The sequence below is a fragment of the Rhamphochromis sp. 'chilingali' genome (assembly GCF_963969265.1).
Source record: "Rhamphochromis sp. 'chilingali' genome assembly, chromosome: 1".
Lineage (NCBI taxonomy): Eukaryota > Metazoa > Chordata > Actinopteri > Cichliformes > Cichlidae > Rhamphochromis > Rhamphochromis sp. 'chilingali'.
Genome location: NC_137929.1, coordinates 44,164,577 through 44,186,907, shown reverse-complemented (window position 1 = coordinate 44,186,907; position 22,331 = coordinate 44,164,577). Strand labels below are relative to the sequence as shown.

General features: G+C 40.4%; 1 protein-coding gene across 2 annotated transcripts in view; it reads left to right on the top strand.

Moving 5' to 3' along the window:
• The window catches only part of arhgap36 (Rho GTPase activating protein 36), an 84,635-nt gene that overhangs the window by 48,888 nt on the left and 13,416 nt on the right, over positions 1-22,331 (top strand). For both annotated transcript variants that reach the window (XM_080875002.1, XM_080875003.1), the window contains exon 3: positions 12,391-12,459. In XM_080875002.1, coding sequence (XP_080731128.1) covers positions 12,391-12,459 — 69 coding nt within the window. The remainder of the gene's footprint in view (positions 1-12,390; positions 12,460-22,331) is intronic.

Sequence of the window (22,331 nt, the reverse complement as noted above, 5' to 3'; positions counted from 1 at the left end):
CAGCAGGAACTCCCACAATTGTGGACGAATTGTTGAATGTTAATACAATTGATTTATGCAGTAGTGTTGCATAAACACTGCTTTTACAGGGGTGTGGGTTTTCCAGATATGGCTATTTAGTTTTCGTGTAACAATGTAAAAATGGTGACTGATGAAGCATAGGTTCAAATGTCAGCACATTAACAGGGGTTGTAACCTGTGCGTTGTTGAGATGGTCATTGTCGTTCCACCAAGTATGTGGCTAGAGACTTGGCACACATGTAGTACACCTTATGGGTTACTTGTAATTTAATGAATTAGTTCTTCCAAACTATACATGACTATTTGATATTTGTGCATATATATTTCCATTTTCACTTTCTCACGATTTCGTTCCCCGCCCTCATTTATACCTCATCCTCTTCCTTGACTCAAACTTCCTCTCCTGAACTGACACATAAACACGCATAAATATTTTTATTTGTTCCTAATATTGTGGCAGTTACTTCTTTTCAGCAGATGTGAAAAGAAGCCAGCTAACCAACAATAAAAGCTGGTTATAAGCTAACATTAGCTAATGCTAGCTAACATTACCTAAAATTATGCCAGCTAACGTTAGGCTCGAGTAGCTTAAAAATCACACTTTACTTCTTATAAAAAGTTACATTCTCACATTGCATCAGTTTATTGAGTGAGTATCCGGATACAATAAGGTTTGATCTATTTCAAAGAAAGTTTCACCAGTGCTGGCTAAAAGCAGCTAACAGTAACAAAAACAACAGCTAACAGCAGCTCTTAGCAAGAGAAAAGTTAGCAACTCACGTCAGTATCGCTGTCATCAGACAGAACAAAAAAGACATGGACACAAATTGTTGACTAATGGAAACATTAGACTGACAGGCTATACTTACTTACAGAGGAAGGTACCCACTGTGTCAAGGGTTATGGACTTGAATTGGGAGGAGTAAGAAAACCAAATTACAGTGCAATCTGCTGTACACTGACATATACTGTTGATATTTTACAAACTGTATCTGAACTGAATTGTAAAGGTGGTGGTGAAGGAGACAAAGTGATATAGCAGTGTTTCATGTAGTTTAAATTAATTCTTGCCACACTGAGTTGCCCAAATTCAGGCTTTGGTGGTGCTTGGTTTTCTTAGTCTTACATCAGACCTACATGCAAATCTTGTGTACCCTTTTGAACTCTGAAGGACTCAAGCCATCTAATAAAGTGGGCTAGATTCACTAATAAACTGCAAATTCCTCACACACCTCACAGATTGCAGACCAGGAGGTTTCCTCTTGTGTTTATTGAGGCCTAGGGTCAGTGAGGTCAGGAGGATCACTGGGGCTGATGCTGAGGAAATATGGAAATATTCAACTGGTGTCTTTGTATGATCAGGATCTGTTGGTGGCTTTTCGCCTGTGAGACCAGCTGGTATGTAAGCCTCTTTTCTCAGACTCAGAAGCTCTCTTCCATACTACTGTTCTCTTGCAGGGTTATTAACCCTTCAACCTCCTCAACTTTGACTACGTCACTGATTGAGGCTGGGTATACTTAAGTTTTCAAATAAACAGTGGAGCTCAATTATATCAAGGGCTTTACAATTCCCCTTGAGTATAAAATTTACAATTGGGATACGACCACTTTACTTCTGCAACTTTTCACAATGCATGCATGCACCAAAATGGGCCTACAGGCCCTTGTGGAGATTTTTTGTAAACAAAATTCCTGTGTTAATGAAAAAAAAAGAAGTGTAATTTAATTCACCTTAATTTCATGCCTAAAATTATCCAAAGCACGAGTGGGGAATTCATTTTTCCAATGGCCCACATAAGAAGCTTGGACTGTTGTAGAGAGCCGCACTTATCTGAGCGGCCCTCCACAACAGTCCCAGTTTCTTACAACATAATAGGACTATTTAACTATTTACAATCCACACATGAATACATGGGGAAAAAAATTCTCCCATTTTCTGCGTCGTTTAAAGTCCCATGAGGTTTTTATAGGTTCCACTACATGAGACCTTCTGAATTAGCTGCTTTAACTTGAGCATATTTAAATAAAACACCTGCATTGCCCTTTTTACCTGCAGGTTTTACACTGGCCTCATGTTCTAGCTGTGATTCAATCTTCACATAAACGATGGATGTGGCTGCCTGAAAATCGCCATAAACGTAAATTCTGTGGTTGCCAAAACAAACCCAGCTGCACAGAAATATAGACAAAATCATCTCTCTGCCTCCTCGCCCTTCATCTCAGTAAACTTTCTCAATGAGTTTACTGTCTCAGTTGTTATTTAGTCTTATTTAATAAAATATTTGTTCATTTAGTAAATTGTGGTCACTATTAGAATGAAATAGAGGAAAAACAGGATACGCAAACAGGTGCATCTAACGATAACCAAATGGCTAACTCTTGGTTGGTCAGATTCAAAAATGCCCAGCATGAGATTTTCTGTCAGGATCTCTTTATTCATCAGGAGACATCAAGTGGCAATCTTTTAAAGTCTATTGACTGCATTGGAGAACTGGTAACACCAGCTGCACTATCTTTTAATATTCACTTAACAAATAAATATGCTCAAATATATGATGTATGATTTCTTTTCTCTAAATGGATCGGATTGAATGTTTAAAGTTTGCAAGGTGTCAGTTCTCTTTTCTCATTAAATTTGCCGGTCCGTGCTGCAGCTCAACAGATTCAAAGTGTGCCTTCTAAGTTGTATTTTTTTTTTGTTTTCCTCACTCATTGTTTGTAGCGGTGACAACATAAGGAGAGAGGAACCCAGCACTGGACAGAAACGTTCAAGACGTCTGTGGATGTTTAAACTTTCTGCATTTGACTGATCTACAAAGTTCAGGACCTTTTGTTGGAGGTCTTTAGATGTTTAAATCAGCTTTAAAAGTTTCGAACGTGTGGGTGTTTTGGTTGTTCACCGAAGTATCTGGGTATCTGTACATACAAGGCTTTGTTTGAAGGTCTAGTCGCTCGCTAGATGTCCACTCTCTGGATGTCTGACAAACATCTGAGGCATCCAAAACAAACTCAAAGTCTATTTCTTTCAGCAGCTCTTTCGGATTTTCACACATGTCCAAAATAAGTATGTGTGGTGGAATTTAGTGCGAAGACGCCCTGGAAACTTCTGGCTTCAGGCAACACATATTGTGATTACCCTTGTAAAAAGAGGACATTTTTAGCTATGTTTAGCACAAGATTAAGCATCTGTAAGTGAACTTCTATGTCAATGTTTTGCACTAATATAATGGAAATTTGTCCAGTAATCTTTTAATGATGTTGTGACATAAAACGCTACTTTTGCTCATCTAATGGTATCATTGTTGCTCTGTGGGATCTTGTTTAGTCTGTCCAATGCTCTGTTACAAATTTATTGGCTTCTCGCATTACTTAAAGTCTCACAAGAGAGGAACCTTCGTAACGCATATGTTACCCATGTTGTGAGTCACGTTTTATGCCCTTACAATGTAAATACACTTTAGAGTGAACACTTGTTTTGATATTAATGCTCCAAGAAAATCTACTTTTAGCAGACAATGTTTCTAATGTGTCACACATCCTGTGAGACTCCCCGTGCTCCGTGCTTTTGGGAAATCTTGTTCTTCTCTCTTGTTCATATGTGTGTTTGTCCCATCAGGTCAGGGTTCAATTAAACAGTAACGTTAATGGGAAAGATGACTAATTCACTTTATACCATCTGTTTTCTTACTTGTTTTTGTCCCCCCCACCCCCCCCGTGGTGATCACTACTATCATGGTAGATGTCCTTAGCATATGTGATTTTAATGCTCCAACATAAACTTCACAAATATCCCACGTGGACAAAATAAACTTGGCTGCTTTAAATGCCTTGTGTTCCTGAAAAAGAGCCGGCTTTGATTTAGTGATGTTGTAAACAGCAGACTCACTGACCCAAACAGTTTCTTCCAAGATACGTAAACCCAGTGAGAGCGAGACGGCGTGCAGCTTGTAAAACAGCTCACATTCATACTTTCCTTGTTTCTTTATGAAGTCAACTTTTTGGTTAATGAGCAGCAGCAGATGTGAAGAACTTAATTAACCGGAGAGGTTTGTGTAAGAAAAGCAGAACGTAAATCGATTATTTAACCTAACAGACTGTTTTATTTGTAGTAAATGACCATATAAGTGCATGTGTAAATGAACTAAAAGCTCACAGTGTATATATGCCTAAAGGTGATGTAATACAGTTATTAATACACTTAATCTGGAAAAAGAAAACCGGCTGCTGCCATCTATGAAAAACTGTGACGAGCTTAGAAAAGCTCATTTTATTTGCCTTAAAAATGACTCCTTCAGCTCTCACACATCTCAGTCACCAAGATTCTCTAAGCTCCAAATTGGATCAGTAAAAGTTAAAATGGCTGTCATTTTTTGTGTCCTGTGAGACAGTTTCCTCGGCCCGTCTCACAGACAAAGTGCTCTCTGAGTAAGTGTGGGAATATTCCTCCTCGGTTTCTCCCCTGGGCTGTAATCTCTCCAGGCCACCCAGTCTATTACAGTCTCAGCATCACCTCCCGTTGCGCTCCCTCCCTCCAGTCCGTCTTTTGTTGCTTTTTTTCCCTCCCCATCTCCGTACGTGTTTTCATTCCTCGCGTTTCATCTCACTTTTCTCTCTATGTGCCCGCTCCCTTTATTCTCTGGGTGCTTCATCCTGCTGGAACTGAAGGACAAATCGCTCCCATAAACCTTCTCCAGTGTGCTTGTACAGTTTGTATATATTCCACTCTCCATTTATTTTCGTGTGTGGCCCCCGTATGCAGGTATTTGAATGTTGTATGCATCACAAGTGTGGTTTTTAGTTTTGCTGGCAGGGTCCAAGGAATTCTTTGTGAAGTGTGTTGGTACTTGAGTGACAGATTTTTCTCTTATTTGGTGTGGTCTGGAGTTCATTCTCATGCCCTGTTTTATGAGTCGCTGCTCTGCAGGGACTGCAAACTAACTCTCTCTCCACTTCCTCTCGTTTTCCTTCTTTTTCTTTTTTGTCCTTTTATTACTTCCCTGGATCATTTCAGTCTTAAAACTCTTGGCTTTTTACCTGTAGTTGGATTTGTGCTTACGATCCTTAAATATTTATTAAACCAGGTGAGCGTCTTTGAGATGATGATTTTCTAGTCAGGTATAGCAGCAAGATATAAAAAGTTATGCATTAAAAAGAGTAAAAACTTTCAATGCTTTGATAATCTGAAATATATGAGCACGGGCTGCTTCACTGGTTACTCATTGTTAGTACTGGGTTGGTCCGCATTGGACTTCAGAACTGTCTTAATTCAACAAAATGCTGGAAACATGGAAACATTGACATGACAGAATCCCACAGTTGCTGCAGATTTATGGGCTGCACATCCATGATGCGAATCTCCTGTTCCACCACATCCCAAAAGTGCTCTGTTCGCTTGAGATCAAGTGACCGTGGAGGCCATTTGAGTACAGTGAACTCATTGTTGTGTTCAAGAAAGCAGTCTGAGATGATTTGAGTTTTGTGACATGGTTTGTTATCCTGCTGGAAGCAGCCATCAGAAGATGGGACACTGTGGTCATAAAGGGATGGATGTGGTCAGCAATAATACTTAGGCTGGAGTTTAAATGATGCTCTGTTGCCTGATAAAACATCGCCTCACTAGCCTCAGTTCTCTTTTCTTAGTTGACAGGAGTTACACACTTTGTGGTCTCTGCTGCTGCAGCACATCCCTTTCAAAGTTTACCTTGTTTCATTTTCAGAGATGCTCTTCTGCATACCTTTGTATGCACAAGTAGTTATTTGAGTTACTGTTGCCTACCTTCTTATCACCTTGAAGCAGTCTGACCATTCTCCTTTGGCCTCATCAGCCACCACCCATGTCTAAATGCACAGAGCTGATTAGCTGATATTTGTGTAAAGGAGCAGTTGAATAGGTATACCTAATGAAGTGGCAGTATATAATGAGCATACAGGCAGTCAGTGTAATTAGAGAGACCTGTCACCATGGTGACCACGGTGACATGTAGCCATGGTCATGTGACATGGGTGTTTTTAACCACACTTTGGAGCATTGTTTGAAACATCTATCAACCCATCCCCAGTGTCAGTTACTTGCCTCTGTGTTTCCTGCTTATGTTTACGTTAGTTTTGTATTTGGTTCCTATGCCTGCAACACATGAAAAAAAGAATACCACAGAGTAAAACATTGCTTAAAGTATGGGCTGTTCGAGGCAATTGACTCATATTATTGCATATTATTGCAGCCATGTTCATTGTGCATGTATGATCTGATGATTTTTAAGGCTCTAAGAACATAATTAAGCAAACCTAACAATCGGCTAACGCAACAGCATCTGTCCTGCCAGTATTGTTTCAGTTCAAAGTCACAGTGGTATTACTCACAAATAAGAAGTTAAAAGAATTATTTTACCAGAAGTCTCGGAGTAGATGGGAAGGATTCAGTGGTCCCTTGGCCCCCTGCATCCGGTGCACTTGATCTCAGGGGCTGCAAATATCAGTCACAGCCAAAAATGGTGAAGAGACAAACAAACAACAACCAAAATGGGATAGTAAACTGGGGTTAGGAGATAAAATCCAAAACAGTAGCCATGCATCTGTTCATCAGTAATAAATAAAGGTGGCCTGTTTAACAATCAGCTCAGACAAACAGTGTGACGTTGAGGTTCTGAACTTCTTAATCAGCCAGTCATAGATTGTAAAATAGATCTGGCAGAGGTAGCAACATGCATGAAATGTTTCTGGTTGTTCATTAGGCCTGCAGGAGATTTTAGATACCTGTGATTGACATTGAATGCATCATTTTCCTTGATTTCCTCCGTCAAACATCTTCAGTCGGAGCGCAGGAAGGTAGCAGAGTCTTTTAAACATCAAAGCCTGGGCTGTTTATCCCCTCTTTGTTTTTGTCTTGTCTGTCACCTTATCTCCCTGTGAATGTGCATTATGTAATCATACACATGTACATGCACACACTCATCAGTAGCAGATCAGCCTCAGCTGGATGAGGCATGCGTTCAATGGGAGGGGCTGTGTGCTTTGGAAATAAACTTTAATTTCCTGCAGTCATGAGAATTTGACCTCTTTATCCCAGCAGCACACAGCAGTCTTCATTTGCTCCCTGCTACTTTCATTTTTTTTCTTATTTTTTTTGATTAAAGCAGGAAAAAAGAGGGAAAAGAATGTCCGTACTTTAAAGTGCCGCAAACAGGCCGGGCAGCATTACTTGCCATGAAGGTAACAGCAGTGATTCCTTAATAGGGAAAAGGTCTGACTTTGAATTAGTGATTTCTAAACAGCAGCTTTGCTAAAGCAAACAAAGGCTTCGTCCACACAAGCCAGAGTGTGAGGCTGTAGAGTTCCTAAAAATAAAAAATATCCCACTTGTAACAAAACATACACACCGTCAGATTTTCTGTTTTGGGGATGTAGTTCACAGTATTTTATTAAAAAAGTGCGAAGAGGAAGTAGAAATGTCAGCAGTGGTTGTTTTTCAGCTCTGACTTAAGTTAAGGGGAAAAACCCAGGCAGGGTAAACATTTAATCAGAGATCTTCCCCAAATTATTAGGTACACTCAAATGTTTGCATTGTCAGTTTTATGAAATTTATGAAAATGAGGTTTTACATCTATCCAAATATGAGCCAAGACCTTTATAGAAAGTGTAGGAGTCTATACAGTCTTTGCATTACAATATAAAGCACCTTAAGGTAACTGAAATGGTTGTTTTTGTCTTTTAGTTGACATAGAGTTTAAACAGAGGTTGTTTTTTTTTTTTTTTGAAGAAATACTGTCAGGAGCCAAAAAGAAAGCTGTATAGCAATCAGCTATCATGTATTAAGCTAGCTTGCCAGTGTAAGTATTAGGTGTAAAAATTTAAATCGGTAAACAATCAGTAATCTTGACTATAATACGATGATTTCATTTCTTTTATGAAATTACGAGGCATGGTGGGGGGTACGATCGTGAAGCTTTACTAAACAATATCTGTATTTTGGTCACAAATACATTTATGTAAAATATATTTAAAATGTCAAAATTTAAATTGCATGAAAAAACAGGCGCGTAGTCGTACTGTGTCGCCTTAAATTGAATTTTCAAGGAACATCATAAATCTTTTCTCCATCCTTTTTTCTCATACTAAAGTAGATTTCAGTCTTAAAATCTTTTTTGGCAGAGCTCATTTTGTGTTTTGGCATTTTTTTACAATCACTTATTATCTTCAAAACACTTTTCCTCGATTTATTTACCTCTCTTTGTATCTTACTTATAGATACACACATGCAACAACAAATCTCCCTTCATCCAGCATGTCAAGGGCCATTAGACAGAGTGGGCTATTCCAAAACACTAAACAGACTCAGTCTATTGAAAAGGTTCTGCTCTTGTCTTGGAACTGAGGAAGAGGTGAAAGCAGAAGATAACAAGTGAGATGAAGAGGAAAAGAAAAAGTAAATGTCGTATTGAGGGTGAGCCTGATTGGTGGTGTCTGTTTAAAAGGACATATTACTTCCATGATCAAGGTTATAAGTATGGATTTAATACATTTATACTTACTCCACCACATACCTTTGATATACCAGCCTGGTCTCATAAAATATTCATTAAAATATATCTGTGAAGGTTCTCAGTCATCCAGGTCATCGTAGTCAAAGGAGCTTGCAAAGAAAAGCGTCTGGACTTCTTTAAGTTGCTTGAAGACGTTTCACCTCTCATCCGAGAAGCTTCTTCAGTTCTAAGGTCAAATGGTGGAGAGTCCCAGATATAAACCTAGTGGGAGTATCCCCCCACAGAGGGACAAAAGGACCCCCTGATGATCCTCTAATCGCCTGAGCCAAGGTGTGAAACTGGGCGTGGGTCCCAATCAGCCAGAGTTTCGGGTATGTTCATTGTGAAACCTGGCCCCACCTTATCATGCGAATTCCTGAGGTCAGATGGCCCAGGATGTGAGTGGGCGTTAAGGCGTCTGGGAAGGGATCTCAAAACTGGATTATAGATGGCAGAGAGTTGGTGTCGTAAACCCCCGCCTCTGTTCAAAGATGGTCGCTCACAGTGGACATAGATAGCTTCTTTCACTCCTCTTTCAAACCATCTGTCCTCTCTGTCCAAAATGTGAACATTGGCATCCTCGAAAGAGTGTCCTTTATCCTTAAGATGCATATGGACAGCTGAGTCTTGTCCTGTGGAGGTGGCTCTTCTGTGTTGTGCCATGCGCTTGTGAAGTGGCTGTTTGGTCTCTCCAATGTAGAGGTCTGAGCATTCCTCGCTGCACTGTACAGCATACACCACATTGTTAAGTCTGTGTTTTGGCGTTTTGTCTTTCGGGTGAACCAGTTTCTGTCTGAGCGTGTTGCTGGGTCTGAAATACACTGGGATGTCATGCTTGGAGAAAACTCTCCTGAGTTTCTCTGATACACCGGCTACATAGGGGATGACAATGTTGTTGCGTCTGTCCTTCTTATCCTCCCTCGCTGGTGTCTGATCTTCTTTTTTGTACCTCTTTGCTGACTTTAAGAACGCCCATTTAGGATAGCTGCACGTTTTGAGTGCTTCCTTTACATGTGTGTGTTCCTTCTTTTTCCTTCAGGCTTAGAGGGAACATGTTCTGCCCGGTGGTGTTGGGTCCTAATTACTCCAAGTTTGTGTTCCAAAGGGTGATGGGAGTCAAAGAGGAGGTACTGGTCCGTGTGTGTGGGCTTCCGGTAAACTTAGATGTTGAGTTTGCCGTTCTCTTCAAAGTGCACAGCGCAGTCCAGGAAAGGCAAACAGTTGTCCTTTGTGTCTTCCCTGGTGAACTTGATGTTTTTATCCACAGCATTAATGTGCGCAGTGAAGGATTCCACTTCTTGTGTCTTGATTTTGACCCAGGTGTCGTCCACATATCTGTACCAGTGGCTGGGTACTCTTCCTTTGAAAGAGCCAAGAGCCTTCCTTTCCACTTCCTCCATGTAAAGGTTGGCTACAATAGGTGACACGGGGGAGCCCATGGCACAGCCATGTTTTTGTCTGTAGAAGCCTTCGTTGTATTTGAAATATGTAGTGGTGAGGCAGAGGTCTAACAGTGTGCAGATCTGATCGGGTGTGAAGTTGGTCCTGTCCTCCAAGGAGCTGTCTTCTTGTAGTCGTTTTTTGACAGTCTCCACGGCCTCTGTGGTGGGTATGCAAGTGAAAAGAGAGACTACATCAAAGGACACCATGGTTTCATCTGGATCCAGGGTAAGTTTCTGGACCTTGTCGGTGAAGTCTCTCTTTTCACTTGCATACCCACCACAGAGGCCGTGGAGACTGTCAGAAAACGACTACAAGAAGACAGCTTCTTGGAGGACAGGACCAACTTCACACCCGATCAGATTTGCACACTGTTAGACCTCTGCCTCACCACTACATATTTCAAGTACAACGAAGGCTTTTACAGACAAAAACATGGCTGTGCCATGGGCTCCCCCGTGTCACCTATTGTAGCCAACCTTTACATGGAGGAAGTGGAAAGGAAGGCTCTTGGCTCTTTCAAAGGAAGAGTACCCAGCCACTGGTACAGATATGTGGACGACACCTGGGTCAAAATCAAGACACAAGAAGTGGAATCCTTCACTGCGCACATTAATGCTGTGGATAAAAACATCAAGTTCACCAGGGAAGACACAAAGGATAACTGTTTGCCTTTCCTGGACTGCGCTGTGCACATTGAAGAGAACGGCAAACTCAACATCTAAGTTTACCGGAAGCCCACACACACGGACCAGTACCTCCTCTTTGACTCCCATCACCCTTTGGAACACAAACTTGGAGTAATTAGGACCCAACACCACCGGGCAGAACATGTTCCCTCTAAGCCTGAAGGAAAAAAGAAGGAACACACACATGTAAAGGAAGCACTCAAAACGTGCGGCTATCCTAAATGGGCGTTCTTAAAGTCAGCAAAGAGGCACAGAAAAGAAGACCAGACACCAGCGAGGGAGGATAAGAAGGACAGACGCAACAACATTGTCATCCCCTATGTAGCCGGTGTATCAGAGAAACTCAGGAGAGTTTTCTCCAAGCATGACATCCCGGTGCATTTCAGACCCAGCAACACGCTCAGACAAAAACTGGTTCACCCGAAAGACAAAACTCCAAAACACAGACTTAGCAGTCCATCTGCATCTTAAGGATAAAGGACACTCTTTTGAGGATGCCAATGTTCACATTTTGGACAGAGAGGACAGATGGTTTGAAAGAGGAGTGAAAGAAGCCATCTATGTCCACTGTGAGCGACCATCTTTGAACAGAGGCGGGGGTTTACGACACCAACTCTCTGCCATCTACAATCCAGTTTTGAGATCCCTTCCCAGACGCCTTAACGCCCACTCACATCCTGGGCCATCTGACCTCAGGAATTCGCATGATAAGGTGGGGCCAGGTTTCACAATGAACACACCCAAAACTCTGGCTGATTGGGACCCACACCCAGTTTCACACCTTGGCTCAGGCGATTAGAGGATCATCAGGGGTCCTTTTGTCCCTCTGTGGGGGGTTTCTCCCACTAGGTTTATATCTGGGACTCTCCACCATTTGACCTTAGAACTGAAGAAGCTTCTCGGATGAGAGGTGAAACGTCTTCAAGCAACTTAAAGAAGTCCAGACGCTTTTCTTTGCAAGCTCCTTTGACTCATTAAAATATAATTAATTAGTTCGTGTTCATGTACACAAATCCAAACGAGTGCTGTTTAAAGCCTAAATCTAATTTAATGTCCCAATGAAATACTTCTTTTATATACAGGGAAGCAGACGAGGACAGTCAATACACCAATCAGGTTTTAAGAAACCCACCAGAAAAGGAAAATTCATAATTATTCATAATCAGAAATTAGTACATTAAAAATTGTGACAATTTTACATAATGCTGTAACACTGTTAGAAATTTATTTAGTTAAAAATTTTAAATGCTGGGTTTTAGATACACAGTTTTTTTGGGGGTTTAGTGTTCTCTCCGTGGGTCATGAAACTTGTTCTGAACTTTGTAACTCTTTCCCTGATCAACACACATCATATTATAAAAAGAGAAAAAAAATCTAAAACTAATAGAAAAATTACAAAAACTAAATAATTTTCAGAAATAAAGACTTTTTTCTATTTAATACAGACTGCTGAAACAAAAAGCAAATCTACAGTGGAAATGAAGTAAAACTAAACTAATTCACTCTATAGTAAGGAGTACACAATGGATGGATGGATGGTAGTATTTGGGTTCATGTACAGATAAAAGCTGGTGATGGGCACATCTCATTGATGTACAACAGTAACAAAAGACAGACATCCCAGACCGACTGTGACACAGACTTCATTGTTCAAACTAAAGCAAACACATACTTGAGCACCACAAACTGTATTGACTGTGACCTTTTCTTTCTTCCCACAGAAACTCACAAGCGAAGAAAATCTCTGCGCAGGAAGTTTGACTCCTTTTCAAAGGAAAAAAAAGAGCGAGGTGAGTTCATGAAACCCCAAACCATAGAAGTGGGTAAACACGATCCCGTCTGCGGCTATAAACTGTGAATGTGTTTCCCCACAGGCTGTTACGCTAAATATTATCATCAAACACAATGTCCCTTCTGTCCGCTGAAGCTACATAACCACATACACCACTGGAGTCCAGTGGCTTTTACCACCACTAACCACTAATGGCCACACATACTTGAAACACTGTTTAAAAAGAACAAGTGGATCAGGAATGAACTCTAAATCCTGGAAGTTTCACTTAGCTGGTGCTTCATTGTTTTTATAACCGCAAGTGAATAATGAATGAACAAACTGCAAGTTTAACTTCTTTAGTAGAGCTATAAGTATCATCTACAATATGTTTGGGATTTTTTTTGCAACAAATGATTACATTTAAACCAAAAACACAAAGAAACTAACAAAGTTAGACTAACAAAATGAAGAACCCCATTTGCACACATTATTTTTTATAATTGTGTTTTTCTGGGTACAAACAAAGTGGAAAAGGGATTTGAATCTGGAACTTTTGGATATTATGGATTGGTTTTTGGATCTTTGATCTACATTTGTGGCATGTGTGCTTCCTCACACCCCTCTTTTGGAGTATTTAGTTAAGTCCATGAAAGCCTGCTCTTTTGAGTCTGAGTCCACTTGGCCTTCGGTGTGAAGTAGTATGAAATCTGATTATTTTTGCCGGATCAGATATTATCCAGTTCTAAACGTGATTTCCATTCTCAGCAGAAATGGAGGAAGGTTTCATATTTCTTCAAGCCTTTGAATTTTCTGAGGGGACCCGTGACTTTCTGCTTTGATTTCCTCCACATTTCTTTTGAACTGCCACCTTGCCATTGTGGTTAAAAAGAGTAAAAGATATACAGAGTCTCATCTCTGCAGATCAAATAATACTTTTAATTTCCTGGGGCTATGGTGCTGGCAATCTTTTTGTTAAGCAATGCGATAACAACACTTTCTCCAAGTCAAAGCGTTTGCTGTGTTGGATGAGACGCTTGTATTTTTAACATGCTGCTCTGTTGTTTTTCTTGTAGACTCAAGCCCCGTATTTGGTCATCATTCTCTGCCTCTACTTTTTATTGGCGCTATTCATGCGTAGCACATCATTCGACTGAGATTTTAAAAATTACAGTGCACACTACAGCCTTGGAAACAAAACATTGAAGAGCTTATGGAATAATCACACAGAGGCCTACTAAGGTTTAGACCATTAAAGACTTTTTCATAGCCAGTAATCCAAACCAATCAACATGGTAATGACTAACCTTATGTTGCAGATGGGCTCATCTCAGATGTACGAAAAAGTCCATTTTTGGTGTCTCCTCCCTGTTATATGATGGCGTTTGAATGTGCCAATCAAGGACCCTCAGCGTTTACGTTTATTGAAGACAATTTAACCTTCATCCTACCCAGTGCTCATGTTTTTATATTAGTGTTGTCAGTGTTAATCTCGTTAAAATGACGTTAACGCCATAACTGCATTAACTTGGCAAACCTCGGTTAGCGAGTTATGGCGGATCGACCCACGCACGGGGCAATCCACCATAACTCGCTAACGGCGGTTTGCCGCGTTAGTTTATATTAGCAATAGTTTATATTAGTCTAACCAAAGCTCTCCTACTAACCAACTATAACCCAACTTCACTAACCCTCCAAACATCACTGATATTTGGTTTTCCATCTTCATTTACTTCCAGATTTATAGCAATTTATAGCAAAGTTCTAGCTAGCTAGCTGGCTTCCTGTCAAGGCCTCAGTCACACAAACCCAGAAACCAATCAGCGATCATCTTATAACCTCAAATAGGTGGCATAAATAGGTGTGCATTCCCCAACTAGTTAGCAAGTGATTGCCGGCTTTTTGCTGTTTGCGATCAATTTCACACTAGCAACTGCCAGCAACCACTACATAATTTCCTCTGGTAACCAGCAGTTGCTGGGGGGGATGGTGACTGGCATTAAGGCCTGTGTTAATAGCACTCAGGGAATACATAATCCCAGAGGAATACACACTTTTTGCTTAACGACCAGTGGTTGCCAGATGTTCACCAACTGGTCCTTAGACCTGGACCGTGTTACTGGGACCAAACTTCTAGCCCCTCTAAACATCATAGATCCTTTTTTTTAAGGATGACTAGATGTTAAAGTTTATTGTCACACCTGGGAGCCACATTAATCTTTTTATTGGAGCTGAAAGAATTTGGACTGTTTTTAACTCTTAATGGTGTTTCACTGTTTGTGTTTATGGAAACTGAAGCAACTTTTTAGACCCTGAAATTACCAATAACATCAGACTAGAGAAGCAGATAGTTTGCTTGTTGAACAAAACAAATTTGAGGCTTTTTGTACTTCTCTGTATTGATTTTTTCATTTCATCTTCTCTTTGGCTTTCTTTGATTTGCTCCTGACCTTTTTTCCCTTCTTCTTGTGTTTTTTTTCCTTCTCCACTTCTTCTTTCATCTTCCTGCTCTAACCCATGTGACAAATCAGATGTTAGTGTGACCTCTCAGAAAAAGATGTTCTCTTTTCTCAGGTGATTATCGCAGCAGGGCGAGATACGAGCCAAAATGCCCAACACTACACAGCACATGCATTGACTGGCTGTCTACGCAGCTCTTTAAAGCCTGCCTCCAGCCTTGTACACACAGTGACTTAGCTCTAGTTAACCCTGCTAATGAAAACACAGAACATTGGGACCTGGCAGCTTTCCTGTTGGCTCTGCTCCTCTACTACTAAAGGCAGGACTGCGTCAAGTAACGGATTACAGAGTGACAATTGTGATCTGCTTGGCATTCGTGTATGGTTGATCATAATGCAGTGAACCAGTAGTTTCTATGTAATTTTCCCAAGCAATAGTTTAAACTGTTGATTCCTAGGAAAATACTTTACAGAGGACAGCCTGTGTTTTTAAAGTCTAATGCTCCAGGAGGTTGGATATTATCACCCAGCTGTTCCTCTGCTAAATATATCCACTCTGTTTTTTTAAGTAACAGATGTTGACCCGAGTACCAGACGTATTTAGGGAGAAAAGAAAAGAAATTCCTGAACTGTAACACTTTGACACAAGCATCTCCCTTCCTGGCAGATTTTTTTTTATCAACAATTCAGCACATATTAAGACACATTATAAAAAGAGATATTTTGGTTGTAGTTAGTGCAGTGTTTTAAATGATTCTAATTCAGTCTTCTGCTTTGGTGATGGTGGTGTATTTGCTGGGTTTCTATCTATAACTTGAAATTACTCTAATTTTGTTGCTGTTTTTATTTAAGTGAAAGCACACTTGTGCATTGTGTGTAACTGAAATCTGCTGGGCTGATCTGACAGAGTTAATTAAAAAAAAAAAACGTAATTAAATCATGTGTTCTAGTTGACATAATACAATTATAATTAAGTTGTTCTAACAGTTCTGTTTTTGGTGAAGATTCCTCTGTATTCATATTTTGTTTTTCAGCTCTTAACGTTTATTTAACCAGGAGATGGGACTCTTGAGATTTAATATTTTTAAATTTGTGGAGGGATGGAGTGGAGCCAGTAGTCAGTCCAAGATTCTTGCACAAGATCAGCCCAGTTCAGCAACAGTTCAGTCTCTATCTTGTAGGTTTATCACTGATATGTTTCTTATTTGCCTCCTCAGTAAAATCAAGGACTCAGTGAACATCTGCTGAGCTTCTGTCTACTCCCTTCTTTTCTTGCTTTCTCTCAGCATCGGACTCATCTTTACTCACTAGTGTTAACAGTCTGGAAAACCATAGCAGAATTACTATAATGCAAATAGCTAGAGAACTATAGACTTGAAAACTCAAATTTCTTATTTCATATTATTTACATCTGTGTGACTTCAAATATATAACATTACTAGTTAATGAGCCTTGAGCCTTTATGAAAGAAAACATGTAGATACTTTTCCCACTACTTCACAACCCTCTTCTAAACGCTTGAACCTCTTCTAAACGTCTTGCTAATCTGGCTGCCCTTCTGTGAGAAGCAACACTTCCCTGCTGCCACAGTTAGCTATTAAATCATCAAGTGTTTACTTTAAACAAGCAAGCGCTTCCAGTGCAAGCTGCTAACCCCATCACGGTTGGCTTGTGATGCCAGCAAACATGGCCAAATGTCAGGAGTGACTGTACCTCCAAGCAGACGTCAGGACTCAGGACCGAAGAGTAAGCCCCGGCTTACAGATCAAATACAGCGTAAGGCACATCATCAAAAGGTGACATCTTTTCAGTGGATAAAGCCCGTTCCTGTTGACACGCAATGTTGTGTTTCTTTGTGTAGTGTGTTTTCAGAGAAAATCAGTTTCAACTCAGTGTGTCATAAAATTAGAGGTAAATATGATCATTACTGTTACCATTGCATGCTGTATCATCAAATTATACATGCTTACAAAGCGCTGAAGATTTTAAAAAGTTCCCGAGTCGAACTGTCTGTCAGACCTTGCCATATGTTGGGGTTTATGTTTTACTTCTTTTGGGGGCAACTGTTTACCATCAGCACTTTAAAAATAAGTACTTTGGTGTAATCTTAATTGAGATTTTAGACTCTTAACTAGTTTGACTATAAAAATATTTGTATGACTGATCCAGGAAAAGTCTTTGAATGAGTGAATGATTTGGATTTTTCATGTTCTTTACCAACAATAAACTATTTTAAATTATACCGTACTTACCCAGTTTTAAAGAGTAAAGATCTCCTTTTTATTTAGTGCCTGGAGGAGAAGAGGCTGTACAAACTGCAGAGTGAATCCTTCACGTAGTAAACAGCTAGCATCTAGTGTTGCCAAGAAACAGCCGATAAGATTTTTCAGCCTAATTTTATCATGTTTATTAGCTGGAATGGGTTGATATCTGTTTAGCAACTAAAAACAAGTTAGAGTTTAAGTGAATGGTGACCTGCTGTGTAAACAGCTGTGTAATACTTCACAATCTGTTGCGCTAATTACCTTGTAGCTCTGCTCTAGCTTGCACATGTGGCCACAAGCTAATAATAGCTGGCAGCTAGTCAGCAAGGCACTTATCAAAGGGCTGCTCACTACAAAACCTTAAAAACAGGTGTTTTATTTATTTTTTTTATTTTATTTAGAGCTTTTATTTAGAGCCCTCTAAACAAATTTAAACAAATCTTCATGATCTGTGTAGTATGTTAACACTATTGGAAGTAAAAGTCACTTGAACTCCAATTTTGAAAACACAACTTTCTTTCTTTCTTTCTTTTTTTTCTTTTTTTTTTTTATAAAGCTCTGACTCGTATTATGAGTATGAGTCTGTGGTCTCGGAGAGAGTCCTGTAACTCTGTCTGCAAAATACAGTATATAATGACCAATGTTGCCCAATTGATTACCCTGGCATTTCTCCTGCGGTGTTGCTATCAGTGTGTGAAGAGTGGGAGAAGAGGGTTGCATTGACAATCCTCTTAATATCACCAACCATTCCCATTTTATTCCGGTGTATCCATATAAATGGCCCACCCTGTATAGTGACTGCAGCTGTTTACCTAAAAATGCAGCCAAAGCGGTTTTTTAAAAAACATTTCAAACAGAAAAATTTACACAACATTTACAGAACAATCAGCTGTTCTGCATCAAATCTGATGCCACACAAATTATTTGTGCCACTCCAAAAAACAATTTCTGTCCACTATGAGATAAAGGAGAACAACAGCCTGATGCAGGCCTGACAACAGGAGATGTATCACTGCTGTAACACCTGTACCATTCAGCAGTCGCCTCATTGTTCTGACACACACAACAAAACTATTGACTACACTACACACTAACAACACAAGATTTGCGCTAAACGTCGCAAATGTCTCACATCTCAAAACACCGCCGTCACTCCTAAAACGTCCCGCTTTCTAAACAACTAAATGCCATGTTTTGATTGGTCGACATGGTATATTTTTACACCAATAGGAAAAGGTGGGGTTTTTGTTTTTGCTCACAGGCGGGGAGTGCTTTTGAGCGTTTTCCTTATAAAACACAGTTTTTACTGTTTCTTCCCGCAGTAAATATAAACGTTGGAAAAAAAACCCCATTGCATATATATATATATATATTTTATCATAACTCTGGTTTTACGTGGCCTATCAACACAATTTAAAAACTGGTGTAAAATCCACATTTTTTCCGTCAATTGTTCCGTCTGTCCTGCTCACATCTCCAATGGTTGTACATGTTGTCATTAACGTGGCTTCACTCCACATCAGCCACATAAGGACGCTGTCATAGCCTGTCAACAACGTTGATTAGCTGCGTATATACGAATGTGAATCGCATCATTGGCTGGACTATGGGATAAGGCGGCATCGTTCTAAACACATACAGGAGCAGCCAGTCACTTACTGACTAACACTGCAAAACAGAATTGTTAACGTTTTAATTTTAATTTCAATTCAGGTTAGATTTTTTTTTTGTGCGCAGCACAGATTTTCTGTGCGCAGAGACCGTGCCAGCAGTGCGCAATTGCACATGCGCGCAGCTTAGAGGGAACATTGGAGCTGAGTAAAATGTGAGTATAAATTAAATGGAGAAGTTTTGCTCACTCCCAATTTTGTCTTTTGGTTTCATTAAAGTAATGTAAATAGTAATTCCTCCTTTGATCTGAGCAATGCAGCTCTGCAGAATAAACTCCCCACAGAACCTGAGTTATTTCAGGCTGAGTCCATCCTGCATCCTTAAGCCCTCACAGGGCATCCTGCCAGTCTGATTTGCCTCTCTGACCTGCTCGGGACTCTCCGGGTGAGACTGTGCACGTGTGCATCCATGTGTTTCCATTCAAACAATCGTGTGCATGTTCACGATTCTTGAATGTGAGTGTGTTAAGTAGATAGAACCTAAATAATCTGCTTCCTGTTTCATGTGTATGAAACACATGTCAGCTCAGTGGACCGCTGCTCCTCCACACTGAAAGGAGTCGGCTGAGGTGGTTCAGGCATCTGATTAGGAGGCCTCCAGAATGCCGAGGTGTTCCCTGCATGTTCTATCACGAGGAGGTCCTAGGGTAGATCCAGGACACCCTGGAGCAGTTACACATTTTTGTGTGGCTACATCTGGTATACTCCTGGGCACTACTGGCAGAGAGCCAACAAGCACTTTTTGTACCGTTTGGTGTTTTTTTCCTCTCATGCACAAAATATCCAGATTCTTTTTAGGCAATGCATCTTTTTATCATGAAATAACAACTACATTTTGGCTTTATCACTTTTTGATCCTGATCAAAGAGTCACCAGACTGAATGTCTAACTGGGCCTTCACTAAGGTGGGTGCCAGATAAACAGTCTATGCTTAACCTCGGGAGTGGTAGCATAGTGAGACATTTACATTTGGAGCTGATATGTCGAGGAGGAAACTGACGACAGTGACCTCACTCGTACCGTGTTTACCTGCGTGAGCGTGTCTGCTGTAAGCCCGTATCAGTCTGAGTTTGATGTCTGCTGTGTGGCTGCTCTAACAGGATTATCCTGCTCCCAACATTCTGTCTATTCTTACACCGCTTGTCTACTTAAACCTCTTATCCGTTGTGCGAGGAGCTGTGCGATTACGGCGTTCACAGGCTAACAAGTTCATTTCATCATCGCCTATAAACAGACCCTTTAGTTGCCTTGATTCGATTTATCAGTCATTATCTCTGCACTGCTGTAAGCATCCCTGTAATCTCTGCTCCTCCAGGTTCTCACACTCCTGAGTTCCCTCAGTGTTTTGTTAATAACAACTGTGCATTTTAATAAAGATCTGCATCGAGCACTAAAGGCATGGCACACATAATACCTGCATCAGGGGTGGGGAACTCCAGCCCTCGAGGGCCGGTGTCCTGCAGGTTTTAGATCTCACCCTGGGTCAGCACACCTGAATCAAATGACTAGTTCATTACCAGGCCTCTGGAGAACTTCAAGACATGTTGGTGAGTTAATTTAGCCATTTAAATCAGCTGTGTTGGATCAAGGACACAACTAAAACCGGTCCTTGAGGCCTGGAGTTGCCCACCCCTGCTCTACATGTCACTCCTATGTAGTGTAATAAGAGGGAAACAGGCCTTCTTGGTGTTTGTGCTGATGTTGGGGCTTTAGCCTATCCTGTGCACTGGAGAAGACAGAAAATGTTTGATTATTTCAGTTCAGGCCATCTATGCTGTCCTTCTCTTTCATGTTTCTGCAGCAACTTTTGTCTAACTTTTCAATCAACTAGTATTGTACCTACACAAATGCAGTACTAGATCTGAGGCTACAAGTCTTGTCTTTTGGAGGACTGCACACAAGAACATCTGCATTGGTTGTGTATTCACAGACCATTGTAATGAGTGTTGCTTCGATTTACGTGTGTTGTTTGTGCCGATAGCCCATCACATCATGTTATGGGAAAATACCGAGAGAGTGAGGTTGTTTCATTTGACATCAAAGTGAAGTTGATCATGACAGTGATTGTTTACCCTGTTGTGTGTGAATGAATATCAGTCACTAACATGGAACTTGGTTCATGCTATTTGCTAATCAGAGCTTTGTCAGCGTCATTAACAGTATAATAGATGGACATTGCCACAATGACATCACCGAGGTTTGCGAAATCCCATTATATCCCTGAGATGATGTTTTTGGCTGACCACTTTATCAGTTAGTGAGTTAGTTCAACTCATCAGCCAATGAGCTGGATCATCCTCCTTTCAGTATTTTTATTTTCCCGCTGACTTCTAGATAACCAGAAGTGTTTCTGCAAGTAAACTGGCTTTACTTTTCAGACCTGGGATGTACGTCCATCTCTCTGCTGTATATTATCAGCTTGCCTTGTGATTCGTTGGCTACTATGACTGCAGCACCGGCAAACATATTTGCTCTCCCATACATTAGACAGGCCCATCTCAAACTTTTAAAGTAACACATACACTCCTGTGAAAAGTACACCCCAGCGATTCAGCAGCTTGTAGAGGCGCCTTTAACAGCAATAACTTGAAGGAATCATTTCCGTTTCAGTTTGTGAGTCTCTCACGTCGTTGTGGAGGATTTTTTTTTCTTCTTTACAGCGTTGCTTCGGTTCATTGAAGTTTACATGCATGCATTTAAGGTCTTTCTTTACTTTTTCAGCCATTCTGTTGTAGATTGGCTGTTGTGCCTGGGATCATTGTACTGTTGTATGATTCAGTTTCAGCCAACTTTTAGCTGCCAGACAGATGGGCTCATATTTGGCTCTAGAATACTTTGGTATGCTGAGAAGTTCATGGCTGAATAAACAATTACAAGGTGCCCGCGGCCTGTGGCAGACTGCTGTGTAAACACATAGTGAGTGAAGAAGAAATACTTAGTAGGGCTGTGCAATATGACCAAAATCTCATATCCCGATATTAAATCATCTATCGTCCGATATCGATATAAATCACAAAAATGTAACATTTTCTGTAAATTCTGTGAATCTCGGGCAGCTCAACTTGCGTGAAGTGTTTCCAGCTGCGCGTCATGTAGCTGGAGTTGAGCGTTTTAACAGATGCATGAAACTATACATTTTTAGACATAAGTTGTAACAGCCGCCGTTTTCTTTGTGAGTATTTATTACACGGCGTGCTGCAGTTTGCCTGTTCTAAAGTTTCAGTCTAAGGTTTATTTTTTAGCACCTGACGGCTCTTTTTTGCTTCTCATCCGTAAATACTCTGCATCTTTCACGTGATTCAGTTTATTTTGAAAAGTCTCAACAGGATCTTGAACTTTATTGTGAAAGGTTTGTGTGAAAAATAAAGAAGCAGATACGCGGTGGTTTTACCGTTGTTGTTGCTAACAACAACGCATAAACACAGACGCTTGTCCGTTCATAGTGTGGTTATATTAAATATAAGAGAAAGAGAGAACTTTAAGAAATTAATATAGCCA